General features: G+C 43.9%; 2 protein-coding genes across 2 annotated transcripts; one reads left to right on the top strand and one right to left on the bottom strand.

Annotated features, from left to right (window-relative positions):
• Positions 1-2,161: 2,161 nt before the first annotated feature.
• Positions 2,162-3,825, bottom strand: map1lc3cl (microtubule-associated protein 1 light chain 3 gamma, like). Its single transcript, XM_034138046.1, has 4 exons — positions 3,547-3,825; positions 3,411-3,466; positions 3,195-3,301; positions 2,162-2,972 (listed from the first exon to the last, which is right to left on the bottom strand). The coding sequence occupies exons 1-4, from the start codon at positions 3,605-3,607 to the stop codon at positions 2,783-2,785; spliced, it is 414 nt and encodes a 137-aa protein (XP_033993937.1). The 5' UTR covers positions 3,608-3,825; the 3' UTR covers positions 2,162-2,782.
• A 2,280-nt stretch (positions 3,826-6,105) lies between these two features.
• Positions 6,106-17,527, top strand: si:ch211-168f7.5 (mucin-5AC). Its single transcript, XM_034138211.1, has 4 exons — positions 6,106-6,745; positions 12,604-12,823; positions 13,709-13,960; positions 14,520-17,527. Exons 1-4 carry the CDS (start codon positions 6,479-6,481, stop codon positions 17,030-17,032), a joined length of 3,252 nt encoding a protein of 1,083 aa, XP_033994102.1. The 5' UTR covers positions 6,106-6,478; the 3' UTR covers positions 17,033-17,527.
• Positions 17,528-17,961: the final 434 nt, after the last annotated feature.

The raw sequence follows: 17,961 nt of genomic DNA, 5'->3' as shown, positions 1-17,961 counted from the left end.
GCTGCATTGATACAAAACAAAGAAGGGGCAGGGAGAAATTAAGAATACAAACTAGAATAAAAGAACCCAAAGTTTTATGACTCCAATCAGAGAAGATGTGTGCCATATATTTAAAAAAATAAATTAAATTCCTTTTGTTTTGGTTTCTTTCTGTCTAATAATGTGTTATGTACATTTTGGTTAAATGTTAATGCTTTTTCCACCTCACTGTACCCTGAAGTAGTATATGTAAACTTACAAGTGGTTGAAATATCTAAGGATTGGTGTTTTTAAAGTAAACTGATGCATTAAAGTACAGTCAAAATATTAATTTATCCTAACTTTTCAAAAGTTTCATTGTAAATCGTTAATAAAGGTCACTCTTGCATTTTCCCCACTGCTATCTGCATGGATGGATTGTTTAACAATCTTAGCGGGCACAGGCTGGGGGCCAACAGTGTCACATGGCCCACTGACCTTCACTTACCAAATGTGCCTCACATCTTGTAAAATGTGGAATGTGGAAACAAAACAGGCATGAACCATCCAGGGAGATACTCAGAATGACCACAAAGAATCATTAAACGACTACAAATAGGCACACAAAGACACCAAAACAGCTGCAAAAAAACACAAGACACCACAAAGACAATAAAAATAACTATGAAAATAGGAAAAACCACCACAAAACGACTTCTAAACAACTATAAATAGACTCAAAATGACTACAAAAATGGGCAACACAACCACAGACAACAATAATGACATAAATACCAAAACAACCACAAAAGAGGCTAAACAACTATGAAGTTTGTTATGCTCCTTTTTGTTGAGAGGTGTCAGGTCTTTTGCATGTCTTTTTTTCAGGGGGGCATTGTCTCATAATCCGCCCGTGGCTATTTGTATAATCTTGTGTAAATGTCCGCTGCAGAGTGTTGTGAGGAGCATCAGAACTGACAGCTTTTGATAGTTTACAGCCTGCCTCAGGGTTCCTCTTGTTCTGTTATGATTATATATCGTCAGAGAGCTGCTCAAATGCCCACAGGGGTGTGAAGTCACTGTTCGTCCCTGTGTGTTTGGTTAGCTGTCTCACCCCCCCAATGTATATCTCTCCCATACACTGTTTCCTTTTTCCTGTCTTCCTCTGTTAGCACGTCACTATCTTCCCCTTCCACCTCTTTTTTCCCATCTCTTCTTCCACATGTTTACAGAGAGCAGCTTTTCCCTGTTTTTCTGTTCTTTGTTTTACCCCCCTCTCTCCCTCTCTCTGGGTTTTGGGTCACTTCTATCTAAAAATACTCCCCCCGGCCCGCTGACACACTAACCCCTGCAGAAAGTTGACTGTTTCAGGCTTATGTAACACGGTCATGTGGAGGGAGTGCTGTTTCTCAGAGGCAGGTGAGGAATGAGGCACCTGTATGTGTGTGTACTGTAAATCTGAGCAAAAGTGCACAGTGAACTCCTAAAGGGTAACGCACAACTGTGATAAATGCAGTGGGGCCTTAATCACTTGAAAGCCCTCAGAGGTTATAAAACAATGTATTTTGTTATGCTTTCATTTAACATGAAGGATTAAACTGTTTCTCTGTGGCCTAAAACAAATCCTAAAACCCCTGAAGCTCCATGAAATGACCAAAACACATCTGGATTGCAAATTAAAAACAGAGCTGTCACCTAAGGAATTAACATTTTAAAATCGTTTTGAGTGTTAAAGGTGGGGTAGGTAATTTTGGAGAAACCAGCTCGAGTGTGCAAGAATTTGAAAATACACAGCCGGAAAAAATCTCCCACTTCCTTACAGAGTCCCCTCCTCCAACACACACGAACGCGCACATGACCAATGAGGGCACGAGATAAGTTTGTGCACAGATGGAAGGCTGACAGGCAGGTAGGCCATCCAGTTATTTTAGCCGGGCCGGCTAAAATGATTGGTCGTGCTTTTTACAGTACTACAGCTTCCACAGATGACATTTTTTTATGGATTTTTTGTCAAAGCACTTAAGATATTCCTTGCTATCGGGATGTTAAGAGCATTCCATGGAATATAACAAAAAGTGTATCTCGAGCCGGTTTCTCAAACTTACCCCACCTTTAATGAACAGTAAACAGTACATACAACAAATCACCTCTCATAAAGTGTAGTTAAAAATCACACAAAGTCAATACATTAAAAGGACAAGGATTTATTTGTTGTCATACAGACAGCTGGATACAGAGCAAATCAGAGCAGCATTCGGTTTTCATCCGTGTTTTCAGTGAGTGCCTCACAGTTTCACATTTTGAAGGGAAGTAGGAGAACGAAGAGGCAGTCAGAGAAAGAGGAGGAGGAGGGAGGACATAAGTGCTTAAAAAGGAGTCTGATTACCAGCATGACATTGACCCCATTAGTGTAGAGTAGAGAAGTTGGTGGTTTTACTCTGAACTGGCATTACAGCTGTGTGACAACAAGTGTCTTTGCAATGTCTGGAGGTAACTGAAGGGCACATATGGAGATGTTTACCAGTGTAGACTTAAAACAGACACAAAACATCACATTTCTTTAACAGACATGATCACAACTGTACTGACTTAAATATCAAACAATCAATGTTTTAAACATCAGTGTGAGTCGTCAATTGAGGCTAGCTGTTGTGTCAGAGCATTAAAAAAAGTGATTTCTGTGTTTAAAAGTCCAGTTTGAGGTAGGCTGATATGCAGTTTGGGGCCAGAAAACTGGAAACAGTCTCGCTTTGGCTCTTTTTATCCCCCAGTACTGCTATGTGGGGTCCCCAGCATCGGCTCAGTATATCTATGCGCTTCAGGCTCAGCAGGTCGAGCTGGCAGCAGGGTGAGGGGCTCCGAACATGTCCTGCGAGGCGTAGGTGATGTACAGGAAGCCGTCGGCGTCACAGTATTGGGAATAAACCTCCCCCATGCTGGAGGACATGCAGGTCATGCTCTTCTCTGCCACCAGGAGGAACAGAGCCTGTGTGGACTCCAGGGAAATCTTGTTCCTGCAAAAGAAAGATAGAGAGAAATTGATGAAGAAAACAACAACAGGAGAGAGGGAGGCAGGCGGAGAACAATGACACATCTGACAGCTCGTAGGAGAAAGTGGAGAGAAGGGAGGGTTGGATTGAGAAGAAACAGGCAAAAACAATTCAAGCTGTAGGTAGAGAAGTGAGAAGGAGGAAGTATGTTTATTCTACAAGCACACAGTGGCACAAAGCATTTACCTGAGCAGGCAGAGGAACTGACCCAAGGTGAGCTCGAAGGGAACCAGGAACTTTGTTTTGTCCAAAAGGGGGAGATTCTTTTCACGGACGTAACGTTCAACAATAACCTGAACACAAAAAACACATGAAATAAGCCAACTTTTCTGCCTTGACATGCAATATAAAGTTTAAAACTATGGTGATTAAATGAATTAGGTTTACATGCAACAAACTCACAGGTAATTTGTTGGGGAATTTGGACCGAATGCTGCATACTTCATCTTTTCTTGTTTCTAAAAAAGAATACGTGCATTAATTTATAGACACTTCAGCCTTGAGAGGGTTTACATGTAAATAACAAATTGAGACTCACCCAGGCATTTCCTTTGCTTGAAGGGCATCAGCAAATCCATGGATTTCTCAAAAGGTGCCATTTTTTCGTAGTTTCGTAGGGCGGTTTGCAGAAACCAGCGTTGAAGGTGGAGGCGACGAAAGTCTTTCCCAGGCTGACGTTGATGTCCCCTCAGGCGGAAGCTAGCAAACCCCACTGAGCTGCTACCAAAGCTGCTGTTTTATAGGAGAAGGAGCAGGGAGGGGTCCAACATGTGACACTAACAAACAAAGACACACTCCTCGTGCTGGTGGGCTGCAGATCACACATACTGGTTATCTCACCGGGCATTCTCACATGTACTGGTGATATTGGGTCCATAATCACACAGAGGGGTACAAACATGAGTGTAATGAGGGCATGTGAAGAGCATAAACAGCACATGACATTAATGATTCAGACGAAAACGGAGGCACCCCGTGCCACTTTCATCAAGAGATCTGATTGCTCTGAATTCCACTCTGACCTTTGACCTCACTGTCTGATAGCCATGCAGGACACATCACATTTGCTTTACTCTTGTTTCAGCTGGTCTGAGATCAATGATCAATACTAACACTGACGAGCGTTGATGAGGATTCTGAAGTTTTAAATCTCTTACAGGCGCAGTAGGCCTACTGCCAAAGTTAGATGAGAATATGTTTCAATTTTTCTTGTTTGCATTTTCTTGTTTTTGTGTTCAAAGTTGATATACCATTATATACTGTCTTCCTCTAGCATTTATTCTGGAGCACTTATAGTACTTTGAATCCAACAGTAATTTGACCGTAACTAAGTACATCAATTCAAGTATTTTACTTTAGTGCAATACTAAGGTACTGATTTGGTTCTTTATATTCCTACTTTCTGCTGCTTTTGAAAAATATATAATAGTTTTATTAACTTTTGTAATTTTGCAGATTCAGATTAATAAAAAAATATAATCTACAAAGAAATCTAATATGACAGATTAAGATTAACTTTAATGGGAACTTGATGTTAATCCTTTTATACTTTTAATGAAGTAAAGGTTTTAATCTTCCCTTTTACTCGTTACAGATTATTTTCACACTGTCTTTTCTTAAGTAAAAGACACACTTTGTTTTATAAGACCTGAACACTTCTTGCACCTCCGGTGGGCGATAACTTCTGCGGATAAAGATCATGATCAAAGGCTTTAGTGGACCTTGAGCTGAAATACTTTCTCTCCTGTGCTAACATTGGTTTAAGGTTTAAGATTAAACATATACCCGTTGTTTTAATAGTATTCATTATATATAGATTGGATGTAGTTATAAATAGAGTAAGGCCTCTAGATTTGGTGTTTCACCGTGCTTCCTGGTTTCTCTTTCTAAAAGTACCATGTTACACTATTTCAAACAGTTGCCAGTAAACATATATCCACAGCTTAAATTAAAGTTAATTTGACAACATTTTAGTGTTAAATCTTACCTTCATGATATATATAATCTTACGTTTTTGTTGAAACTATTATAGAGAGATGTTGATTCAACTGTGTGATTATCTGGTAGGCTGCAGTTTATGCTGCTGTTTAATTATACTGCTGGATTCTCATACTTTAAACTTCACTGTATATATATATATATATATATATAAACCAGCAACTGGATGTACTTACAGTTGAACTCAGATAAGAAACACTGAACCACCAGCCAGTGGAAATATAATGAAATGCAGTGTTGTGGATAAAGATCACCCTCTGCTGGATGAATGTGGCACTAGAGCAAAGTACACTGCACCTGTCAAAGATGCAGAAAATATATATATAATTGGCTGAAAAGAGTTTGCATCCATCAAAATAACAGAACGGGAGAAGAAGGAGAAGAAGAAGAACTACTTCCTGCCTGTGTGTCAGTGTCGCTGATGGTGAGTCAATTAGTTTACTAATTTGATTAAACAAAGCAATCTTTTCTGATTGTACACACTTTCACAAAAATGTACATACATTTAAAATATACAGGAATTGATTATAATGTATTTGTGCAGCAAACAGGCCTATTTTACAAAAGAAAACAAATGTAAATGAAATAAATAATGATTAAATAGAATTCTATTTAATCATTATTTATTTCATAAGGGCAGACAACACGACCTAGAAACGAGCATTTGAGATTAAATAAATGTCACGAGTTTCAATTGAAATTTGATTAAATCATAGCATCTTGTATGTCATCATGTTCAAGTTTATTGGGTGCTACTTTACGCGTCAGCCTCGGCCCTCGTCACTGATGGCCGGCCCGTCCTAAAGCCATTGTTAATTTTATTATTACAATAGAAACGCCTTTTTGTAGCTCCATAGCATGCGGAGGTCACTTTTAACCCCCATGGGAACACTGTGGGAATGTGAGTATTTGTCCCCTCTGGCATCCTGTACAGTGGAGTTGGACACTCGGGGGGATTTTTTCCATGCGTCCATTCGAAAAACTTCCCCGGCCAATGGGTGCTCAGCTCCGGTGCCGCGGCTCCTCCTCCCGCTGCTCCCACATGTAACGTTATCTCCCTCCGTCTGTTGCATTGTCTCATAGGGACGCAGCGTACTGGAGCACCATGGTGATTCCACTGGACCGGGAGGCTTTAAGTGACATTTAAAAACAAAAGGATCGTGTCAACAGGAAATGAGTTCAGGTCTCGTTGATGTTCCCTCAGTGTACCGGTGGATTCATTAATTCAGTTCTTGTGCCAGTAAGCAGGGCTGTCTGAGCTGTGGGCTGCATGGCACGTTAGAGATGGTCATTATATTTTCTTTATCACGGTCATGTTAACGGTTACTATGTTGCTATCGCACGTCCGGACCATTGTTGCTCTACGTGGAGCTGCACCGTAGCGCCCACTCATTCCTCTCATCCACTGCACGGACACTGATCGGTGGTCAGCGGTGCGCCCCGGTTCCGCTTTCCCGGGCTCCGCTGCGAGGATGGCCGGACGCCGCAGCTGCGTGAACTCGCTGTGGTCGGGCAGCGAGCGTGTCCGCATCGTGGAGCGACTCAAAGCCACTCTGGCCGGTGTGGTGGAGCTGGAGCTGCTCAGGTGCAAACACCTGGAGATGGTGGACGCTGCTCTGGAGGACCGAGCCTCTGCTGCCGCCAACGCCGCAGAGCTACCAGCGGAGGAGGGGATCAGAGCTCCGGGGAGCACCGCCTCGGAAGCCGAGCATGGCTCTACGACATCCCGCAGGCAACAGGTCAGTCAGTGCGTCTGTCACGGAGCTCTACATGACGAGATTATTAAATATGAATGCGGGGATGATGGTGATCTGCCAACAAGCCAGTCCCTCTGCGGCTCAGTAGACAGATTGTATCGCTGCCCGGTGGCTCATGCCTGTGCCAAGGGCTGTGCACCCAAGTGATTGAGATGGTGCTAGGGAACATCCATGCATGCAGCCTGATCATTTTCCACAGCAGCAGTGTGTGTGTGACCGTAACATGGAGCAAATGTCATTGAGGTCAGGGCACAGACCAGCTTCTGTCTGGCTCCCTCAAGGTTAGAAACAGGATGTGATGGGAGACAGGCATTAAATGAGGGTGCAGGTATCAAACTACAAGCCAGCAGTGTGATGGCTTGTAGTCATCAAACTGCTGCAGTTTTTTGGTTCATCAACTGTAACGGTCACTTTGGCACCGAGTTTGCATTCACATCAGAATAAAAAATGAAGGTAGACTCCATCACTGTCTGTCCCGGGCTATACATGCAGTGCTGATCTTTTATTGTGATATCCTGAATGTTCCAGTGTAGTGACACAAATGATAGGATGTGGGCTCTTCACCAACACCCTCATATAAAGTAACCCTTTTTCCAACGTCGTCCTGAAATGCATACCGCAGGTCTTTTTGTGTTGGGACATGAGGAATGTGGGTTGACATGTAATAGAGGAGGACAGGATGTGAGCAGGTCCCATCCTGGAGGCCAAATACTGACTGAGGCTGTCTTTGGTCTCGTCCCTTATGAACATGAACTATATTCAAACCTGTTAAATCCTCAAGATGGGAAATCAGTGGAAAGGAGAGGAAGAAGGTGACTGAGAGGGCAGCCAATAAGATCTTCTGGTTAGAAATGGGAGCTGGATAAATGATCTAAAACGGGCATTGGCAGGAAATCCTGAATCTTGAGCTGAACAAATTAGTCCACTGAAGGACTGACAGCAGCTATTTAAAAGAGGAATAATCATTCAAGTTATTTTTCATGCAGAAATGACAGGAGTTCAGAGCTAAGTCTTCTTAAACCAGAGAACTGGGATCCTGTTCTGTGAAGTACGTTTGGTTTTGGACTGTAGGTTGGACCAGACAAGCAGCCTGATAATGTCACCTTGGGCACTGGGAAACTATCGATAATTGTTATTTTTTCACCATGTTTTGGACCAACTATATATAAAATAATACTAAAATACATCACGCTTTAGGTGCTATGACCTTTTTTATTGTAACTTAAGGCACCAATTTTACAAATAACTTACACCTTACTACCCTATAGGCAACCTTTTTTATGAGCTCTTTGAGACCAAATAATCATTAAAAAAAAAGGATTGACTAATACCCTGTATTGTACAAGGAGTGTGTCATGTGTGTGTTAATCAATCTGTCATGGATTATATTTAGATATTTCTAGATTTGACGGAGCAGTGACATGACATGTCGTGTTGTGTTCATGGTCTGCTGGTGTAGGGAGTGTTTTACCTTAGATATCAAATCCTTGGTTGCATAAATAATATTCTGTTGTTATTCTGAGAAAGTAACAAACACTTGTCGTATGTATGTGTATTTTTGATACTAATGAGCTGTATCAGTCAGCAGCTAGCAGCACATTAATACATGAGGTCACCTTTTGCAGAACGGAGTATTTTATGTTACAAAATGATATTAAATCATAGCTGGCTGCAAGTTGATATTATAAAATCAGTTTTATCAGAGCAGGGACAGAAATGGCATTCCCATCTGAGGGCCTCTGCAGGGAAGTGTGGTTCATAATGTTCTGCCTTCCTCGCCGCCCACCTCCCCACATCTCCTCTGTGGCTCCCCCTGCGGAGCTGAGATATCCTGCAGAGAGGCCGAGCAGCTTTGCTCATTCTCACCTCTGAAGGGAGCTGCCAGTGTAGCAGAGCTGGCACTCAGCCCTCCACCCAGCCCGACCTCCGCCAACACAAACATAACATTTGCATAAGTGTAGACAAATAGATGTTTCTGTTGTTTCAAAAGTGAGCACATCTAGATTGAACTGTGCAGCAGCGGGAGAGAAAACTGTGATGAGAAAGCAGATGTTTATTTACTACCATGAAGGTGGAAAGTGATGCTTACACTTAATGTTTTATCGCTGAACACGTTATATATCATTTTACCTGAAATTCACTACTTATTGATATGAGAAACATGGGTTTAAAAAAAGATATATAACCATTTAGTAAACTGAGGATTAGATGACTCATCACATTATGCGCTGTACTCCAACAACGGCTTTGTTCTGGGGTTTTTTTCATTTGGGAATTAAACTCTTGAAATGCGATTCACCATTTCTCTCTAAAAGCAGAGCGAGGGCAGGAGATGGACTGTGCAAATCCATATTTGGCATGCCGGGATTATGGCTCCATGGTGTCATCTATGATGGAGAAATACATTTTAGAAGGATATCTTTCTAACTGTGGGATGAGCTCTGGCATTTGTGATGGACACAGTTTTAAACCAAAGTTATAACGCCTAAAAAACATTGTTTTCAGAAAAAAAAGGAATAATTTTCAAGACCAAAAATATTCTGTCAGCCGAATGCAATCTATTTATATTGTAAATAGATCCAGCTCTTTAAAATGAAGTGTTTTGTGCCTTTTTAGTGTTTTCACACTTTTCAGCAGCTCTCTTGCCTTTGGGTCCGGAGGCTGAATATTGAAACACTGTTTGTTGTCCAAAAAAAAAAGGTTTTCCTCGCTGAAGAAAGCACATCAAGGATAGGAGTTGAGGAAGTAGGGATTGTGCTGCTGCAGGGTTTACTTCACATGTAGAGCAGCAGCAATCAGTCGATTAATCAATGGACAGAAAATCAATCAGCTTCTAAAATGTGAAAGTGTGCAGCAATTCTCTTGGGCTGTTGGTTGGAAACAAGAAAGCATTAGATAACATTTCCTTGATTATTCTTCACACTTGAAGCTGTTTAATAGAACAAATGAATAATAACTAATGAGATACTCAGGAGATGAATTGATTAATAAAGGTTACTGTTAGTTGCAGCCATGATATATGCATTATGTGTTGCAAATATATCCATTTGCAATGCTGTGTGCACTCTTATTGAAGGCAGCCTTTCTTGAAATTAGGTTTAGTATTGGGAAGCATCATCTTACACGGAGAGCCATTACCCTGACTTGTGGAGTGAGACAGCTTTTGTCTCTTGGTTCTTGCCTCGGGATCCCTCTGAAGTCACAGAAAAAAACCTCCTCCGTAACGCTGATACTTTCATATATGCAATGAAAGATTCACCTGAGCGTTTCAGAAAAGCAGGAGCGCGTATCACTCCTCTTGGCTGGTGGAGATGGAGATGTAAAGCGTGGGCTGTCTTTTATATTTCAATAGCACATTAATAATGCATGAAACAATCAACACAGCGCCGTGTAGAACAAGCACACACTTCTCACCACGCACTCGCTCCTGTCTGACCAAACCATCCGGCCTCAACATGGCAAACCGCTGCCATTCCTCCCGCTGTAATGACATAATGCACTCATTAGCAGGAGGTGGGTTGCTTGTGCAGCTGCGATGGCTGTAGCATTATTTTTCAATCGACCCATGCATTTTCCTCATATATTTCCAGAGGGGCTGTGCTGCTCCCTAACATGAAGCAAGATCATGTTTCAGACCCCCACCCATTTGTCTGTCAGCCTCCTATGATTTGATCACGCACTGGTCTCTGTGTAACATTATACCCCATGTGCAATGCATTATGTTGTTAGGGGATAATATGGAGGAGATGAAGGACATTTTGGGAGATATAAGGGAAGGACATTTTGGGAGATATAGGGGAGTTTTTTAAAGGGTTAATTCATGTCTTTAAATAGACAGAATAAAGTTACAGCTCTTACAAGTGCACAATGATAAACACATGGTCTTTTTATGTCAGTATAAAGAATTGGCAGTGAGTGGGATTTGTGACAGCAGTGCGTACATGCCAGTAAGAGTTGCAACAAGACTGGATAGTGTGTGTTAAGGCTGAGGATGAGTGAAATATTTGTCCGGGCGTGTTGTGCTGTTGTGGTTCTGTGTGGGAGGAGAAGCGAGCGAGAGTTGCAGAGCGAGCAGCTGTAGCTATGGTGAGCACGGGCGGCTGGCTTGTAGGATATTACAGAAGTGGGAGGGTGGGGGGGATTATTTGTCAAGGGGAGTGTGGGGGAGGTTGGGGTCCTTCAAGATGCCCTTCTCTCTCACCCGGCAACCGTTCGCCCCCTCCCCAGCTCACCCTTCCTCCGACGCCTTCACTCACTCAGTGACTCACCCTTTCTCAGTTTCTGTCTCTTATTCTGGTCCCTCTCACTTTTCCTTTTTTTGGTCACCCACTCAGCCTCCAATTACTTTAGATTCACTGTAAAAATAAAAATCAGGGGGACAGTTCAAGCTACTAATCTGGACACAGGAAGAGAGGAGATAAGCCGAGGACAAGCCAAAGTCTGTAACTCCTTCTCCCACCTCTTTTCTTCCTTCCCTCTTCTCCCCTCACTCAATCCCCCTTCCCTTCTGCCGCTCCGGCTGCTCTTTGTTACGTCATCTGTCCTCTCCCTTTATCTTCTAAAGCCCCCCCTCTCCTCTCCTGTCACCCCAGCAGTGAGTCACTACCTGTATTGTTTCTTCAGGAACAAGAGGATTGATCAGTGCCACTCACAGTGTTTCTGTTGTCCGGGCTCCATCAGTCTAATGCAGGCGCTTCTCTTGGCTGCCTTCCTGGAGGGGTTGGGGATTTGGAGGATAATTGGAGGCGGGGGGTTTCTCCACCAAGCACTTACTAATCTAGGAAATGGAGGCACTTTGCTTAACTTGACTGGTTGATTGTTATTTTTGCTGTTGTGTGTGAGTGTGTTTGGGGCCTCATTCCTGGCTGTTCCGGTAATCGGTGTGATGTCATGGAGCGTGTCTGGTAAATGATATCATGGATGTACAACCCTACATGTATTTTCACACCAGTCTAACTGTGCCTCTACTCTCACTAAGACATGCAGTAACAGTACCGAGGGAATTGTGTGTTTAAAGCAGTGGTCTTATCGCTTAATGGACTAATTCACCCAGAAAATGACCATTTTTATTTTGCTTCTAATCTTTTTTTCTTCCCTTGTGATGAAGAATCAAAAAAGTGTAGACAATTCCTGATGAATCGAAGTAAATAAACCTTCCTACTGCACAAGTTGTGTTAACTGTTGTTATAGTTTTGCTGCTGTTAAATGTGACCGAGAAATGTGCAGGATAAATCTTTTATCCCTGGTTAGGTCATTTCATATCTCCATAATTATATTTGTTATGATATGTTTCAAAAAACATGGGGAAGGTTTTTTTTGATCAAATCCAAAGGATGATAAATTGGTAGAATGTCTTGTGACCCCTACAAGCTACTGCGGTCCAAGCCTAAAAATAACAATTTCATTTAATAAAAGACAAGAAGTAACAGTATGGGAAAACAATGCTGCTTCAATATTGCTTGTGGAAAGAAAACACAGTAAATAATTTGCATAAATATTTGTCAGTATCATAAATAATTCAGTTTTGTGGTATGCAATCTGTTGTTATAAATAGAACCAGCTTTGCTTCCCAAGTGTTCTGCACGTATTGTTTAAACTACAAGGTGACTTGTTTGTTACTTTTAGTATTTGCACACTTTTGGTCAACTCCTATTGCCTTACATTTTTGTGTAATTGTTTGACTCTTGTACTGGGGTTAAATTAACCACACGTTATTGCCTTTTATTTTTAAACTAATATACTTCACAATCAAAGTCATAACATTTAGATATTGTGGTCAAAGATATTGTCTTTTGTAGATATTCCTCAGGCCTCACATGCCACCTGTTTTGTTTTCTCAGGTTCCCTCCCCCTCAGATATAGTGGTACTGCCCTGTCGGATCAGCCCTGAGGAATGTGGCAGTCATTCAGTGGACGGGACGGTCCATTCATCATCTGGAAAGGGGAGCAACTCACGTTGGTCTACTCTGTCCTGGGATGCCCCATCTGACCTGCTCTCTCCCCCGACACCAGACCCCAGTGGCACGGTCCATCTGGACAGTGACTCCAGGCCTAGTTCAGGTAAACACACACTTACACACAGTTCAGATGTCAACAATGTGTGGTTCACAGCACTGACCTGAACAGTTTGTCACCTTCTGGTATCACTCCCGCTCACCTTGTGTAAGTCCCATTAAACATTAACCATACTCTTTTTCTTTTCTGTTTGCTTGCACTCTGACTCATTTGTTTCTCTCTCTCTCTCTCGCTGTCAAACTTCCCAGCTTTTCTTGCTACACTGTTCTCCACTCTCATTGTAACTGTGGTCTCTGTGTCACTACACTCGACTCAGACACTCCTCTCCCTGCTATGCACTCATACCAACCCTGTTTTAATACTTCTCTTTACTTTCTTGTAGAGGCTATCTGAAAACAAATGAATGAATTCAACTCGAACCTGAAAGGAATTAGTTCAAACTTTAATTGGACCAAATATTCAATCAAAATGAAGGTTTTTTGTGATTTCTTTGGAGATATAACACGTTTTCACAGCTGTTGAACTTATATAACTTATTCAAACAGTGTTAGTCAAACAGTAGATCCAGTACTGTGACGCCTTTCTCTTGGAATTTATAAAGTTTGCGTTTCTGTAGGTGGTGTCTTTGTTTAACCAGTCCTAACTTTACCTTACTTATTACCCATTTCTTTTTATATAAAAAGCTACACTGTTGCTACAGAAAACCTTTTCTTCCAATGTATGAAATCAAACATTATTGTAGTAAAATATGTGAGCAGGCCACAAAAGAATACAAATAATCCAACAAGTCAGCAACAGCACATCTTAGTAAAAACAATCCATAACTAAGATAATTCATGATGCCACATTATTCAAAACAATTGTTGCAAATTGTCACATGGATATTTTAAGTAACACACAAACTGAATTGATTTTCCTCACTTTGTAAAGGTTTCTATTCAGTGAGCGGGAGCTCTCTGTCGGACTCTTGCTACTCTGTGTCCAGCGATGCTGCTCAGGGGGCATCAGCGCCTGCGGCCCGACCCCCGAAGCTGTGGGAGCAGGTCCCTCTGTCCGCTGACAACACGGACCCCCTGTGGGCAGACCGGGCGCTGCAGCAGCAGCAGCAGCAGCAGCAGCAGCCACCTGCACTGCAGGGCAGCCAGGGAGACGCTGAACCAACAGAAGGGACAACAGCTTCGGGTGAGATGGTGCAGACAATAGATCCATGTCATGTAAATGTATCTGTGTAAATATGAATTCACAGCTGCCAGCTGAAGCGGGCTCAAAAAGGTCAACAGAAGACTGTTCAAAGCAGTGCTCTGGTCATATCGGTGATGATCATAAGTTTGCAATATACCAGTATGATGCATAAATAAGGATCATGTTGATAATATAAATATCATCATTTCATGTGAGCATCTGGTTGTCCTTTTCTTTGGACATAAGCGTAATTGTACATTTTGTACAGTTCTGTTTACAGACTCTTTCTCCACCTCCCTACACTTGTATTCTTAGTGCAATTGATTTGCCATAAAGAGACGAAAGGCATAGTAATCAAAGTAGAAGATGAAGTTGATAGCATTATTTTTTTTTGGCAAATGTTCTAAAGATATCATGATATCAATATAGTCAATTATTTCAGCCCCAAAAATCATGAAGTAAAAATCCTATATTGTGACAGCCCATAATGAACCTGTAACTGATTGGGATTGATGTAAAATAAAATGATCTGAAGTTCTTCTCTTCTTCTCATTTACAGTGCAAGGTGATATTGAAGAGACTGGTCTGAGCTTTCTCTCTGACCTCTGCTCGGGACTCGGTGACTCCCTGGTTTCTTCCCTCATTCAACTTCTCGAATCCACCTCCTCCTCATCCTCCTTCTCCCCACTCCAGCCAAACACCCAGCTGGACCCTCGCTACTGCACAGACCTAGTGTCCCGTCGGACCAAAGAGGTGTACCCCTACCCCAGCCCGCTGCACGCCGTCGCCCTCCAGAGCCCCATTTTTACCTCCCAGAGCCAGGAGCCATCAGCCTCTCCCAGCCCTGAGGGTCTCCAGCTAGATGACCCTCAGGAGTCCAGCTCTGTCCCCCCTCTGCCCCTCCAGCCCGCTGCCTCTCTCACCCAGCTGGAGCAGTACATCTCTCGTCTGGCTCGCCAGTACCACAGTCGGGTCACCTGCTCCACCTCCGATCTCACTTCAGCTGCCATCCCTGGTGAGGTCAGAGGCCTTTGTACCCCTGGCAAAAGTCACGGATCCACCCAGTCCCTCTTTGCCTTTGAGAGTCGCAGCACCCCCTCCTCCAACATCACTCCCTGTAAGTCTCTGCTGGGAAACTCTGCCAGATTCAGCCTCAGCACCACCGGAAAAAAAGCCACTAGGAATTCAATAAACCTAGGTAACCTCCCCTCAGCCACTGGAGAGGACTTGAACATAAATCTGCATCTCAACCTCAACTTGAACCTGACTCCCGGTTTAAGTTCTAGCAGTGTGGACAATCCCAAAAATGGCAGCTGTGGAGCTTTAAGAAGCAACTCTGCATCTGCTCCCACAGCCTCTGCCACATCGCTCTCCTCCGCCACACCCACCCCCGCACTTAGAGCCCGCCCTCGCATTTCAACATGCCCGAGCAGCCTGAGCCACCGCAGCTCCCTGGAGGTTACTTCAGGGTCTGGACACAGTCCTGGATTTGGGTCATCTGCCTTCTGCCGCTCATTAGACTGGAGCAGCTGCGCTCCGCCTGAGACTCCACCCTCAGTATTTGGTTCTGGATCAGCTCCCGGGTCTCAGCGCAGCAGCTTGATCCAAGAGGCCAGCTCCAGTCCCAAGATAAGCGAGGACTCCCCCATGGTGGGTGAGATCTCCCGCCTCTCCGGCCTCACCAGGGCTGTTGTGGTGGGACTGATGGAACAAGGTGTGGAGCTGGACATCGACTGCTTCCAGACAGACACCGCGGGCGAGGTGCGGAGTCACAGCAAAACTCACCTGACACCCACGGCCAAGACAGATCAGTCACATGACTACGCCAGACTGAGCGACCAGAATCCACAGAGACCAATTCAGCTGTCTCTCAGTGTCACCCATTCTCCCCAGTCTCATTGCAGCCTCACCCCTCCTCTCTCACACAGCAGCAGCCCCATACACCCTTATCAGTCCATCCACGTTCCATCTCCTCACTACTCCTCTCACTGCCACTACCAGCAGATCCCTTCTCCATCCGACCTCCCCTCATCCACGGCCTCCTCCCCTGCCTCCCGCCCCACCACCAGGGGCCGCTCCCCTCCCCGGCCTCTCCAGCCGTCCCCTCTGGGCGCCACCCCGCTCTCAGTTTTCCGACGGGATGCGCCCTTCCAGTGCTCCCTGCCTCGCACGATTATGAGGAGCTCTCCTTTGGAGCAAGGAGGGATCCACCCGAGAGGGGGATCACTTCGGCAGAGTGCGGGAGGAACTGTTGGGTGGAAGAGGGTGGAGGGGGAGGGGCTTTACAGTGGGAAGCACTCATCTCACAAGTTGATCCGGGCAGCCACAGTAAGCAGCTACGCCAAGAGAGAGGACTATAGCTCGGCTTGGGCTGAGGAGCAGGAGCAGGAGCAGGAGCAGGAGCAGCCCGCGGCCCAGACACCCAGGAAGACCTCCAACAAACTGTGGAGGGGCTTCGAGGGGCGCCTCCGGGGAAAAGAGTCCGAATGCGAAAAGGAAGAGATGGACAGAGCCGAGTACGGCTATGGCTGGAGGAGCAACAGCGTTGGAAGCTGGCGGAGGGAGGGACGGAGGGTGAAGGCTCCATCCAGCAGTAACGACAAGAGGCCGAAAGTGGAGAACTCGCCGATGTTCTCGAAGAAGAGGGGGAAGGAGGAAGGGGAGAGACGCAGCACCAGCATCAGGCTTTCCAGGAGGGCTTTGTTCAGGAGCGAGTCCCAAGGTTTGCTGGTGTCTCGTAACCACGGCGAGGAGCCAACAAAGCGGGCACACTGGGTCTCCTCGTTAGACGTGGGGCAAGGGGGCCTCAGCAAACACGAAGGCATCAGACTGCTGAGGGCGAAGGAGGAAGACAAACGACTGTCGTCCACCGCCAGCCTCTTTAACCTCTCTCGCTCTCAGAGCCTCGAAGGCAGCTGCCACTCCCTCTCCCCTTTCTCCTCCCCTTCCTTCTCCCCTTCCCCGCCCCCCAGGATGCCCATGCAGCGCTCTCGGTCTCTAAAGGACTTGGGGAGGAGAGTGTTTGGCTCCATGAGGTCGCTGAGTCTCAAACGAAAGCCATCCAAGAAGTGACACTTGTACAATAAATAACCATCACAGTGAACGCATCTGTGGTTAGTATTTTAATTCATGTAAAAGGAAGTGCCATCATTTTAAACTGCTTCAAATAAGTGTTCAATAACACTGAGTGACCATTATACATCTGACAGCCCTTTCTTCCAATACCAATATGATGGAAGTTCCTCTCAGGCTCAGTCTGTGAAAAATGCGTACTTTTCCGTCTAACTCACGTCATTTCTAAAGACACATTTTATAGCCTGCCAAAAAAAAACTGAAAACTACCAGATGTCTGTTACATATTTTCCAAATGGGTTCTAGAGCGTAATCAAAATGCTTTGCAGACGATCAATTTCACTGTCTTACACTGCAAAATTGCCCACAGAGGGCAAAACAATTTTGTCAAGCGAGAATTTTTCTTTTTAGGAGCTGCAAATAGCTTTCAACTTTTAAAAACGTTGTGTTGGTTTCAGTGGAGTTTTTTTACAATTCATAATTTACCATCTCACAGCCACCTATTCTAGGCTGGAGAAGCCTCTTATAAAGATATTGAGTATAAAGTAATAATGTTGGCTATACGCAAAGTTCTCCTGTGACCATGAGTATGAATGTGTAAATGTACACTCCCCTTCTGCATGCTGCTCCGTGACTTGTTCAGTGATAATGGCTATTGTGAGAATGTGATATTCCTCTTTGTTTATAGGCAACAGTGCCTCTGAAGTACAATCATATTGGTCAGATAATGACCAAAACCAAGCAAATACACTTTAACTCGATATTGTGCTCAGGATTTTCAAATAAATATTGAATGAATAAAAATATTGATGAAGTTATTTGAGACAGAATGTGACTTCTCATGGCTTACGTTTAATAAAAGAAACATATGACAAAGCTTGTATTTTGCCTGTAATACCTACATTATATAAACAATCAAATGAGTTTGA

Source organism: Trematomus bernacchii, unplaced genomic scaffold, assembly GCF_902827165.1.
Source record: "Trematomus bernacchii unplaced genomic scaffold, fTreBer1.1, whole genome shotgun sequence".
In the NCBI taxonomy this organism is placed as follows: Eukaryota; Metazoa; Chordata; class Actinopteri; order Perciformes; family Nototheniidae; genus Trematomus; species Trematomus bernacchii.
The sequence above is the reverse complement of the archived record's forward strand: the minus strand, read 5'-3'. Positions and strand labels throughout refer to the sequence as shown.

Coding starts and splice junctions, on each gene's coding strand:
- map1lc3cl (XM_034138046.1), bottom strand. CDS start 3,607: ATGGCACCTTTTGAGAAATCCATGGATTTGCTGATGCCCTTCAAGCAA. Junction 3,467..3,546: donor CAAGCAAAGGAAATGCCTGG/GTGAGTCTCAAT, acceptor ATTCTTTTTTAG/AAACAAGAAAAGATGAAGTA. Junction 3,302..3,410: donor AATTCCCCAACAAATTACCT/GTGAGTTTGTTG, acceptor TTTTGTGTTCAG/GTTATTGTTGAACGTTACGT.
- si:ch211-168f7.5 (XM_034138211.1), top strand. CDS start 6,479: ATGGCCGGACGCCGCAGCTGCGTGAACTCGCTGTGGTCGGGCAGCGAG. Junction 6,746..12,603: donor CGACATCCCGCAGGCAACAG/GTCAGTCAGTGC, acceptor TTGTTTTCTCAG/GTTCCCTCCCCCTCAGATAT. Junction 12,824..13,708: donor TGACTCCAGGCCTAGTTCAG/GTAAACACACAC, acceptor CACTTTGTAAAG/GTTTCTATTCAGTGAGCGGG.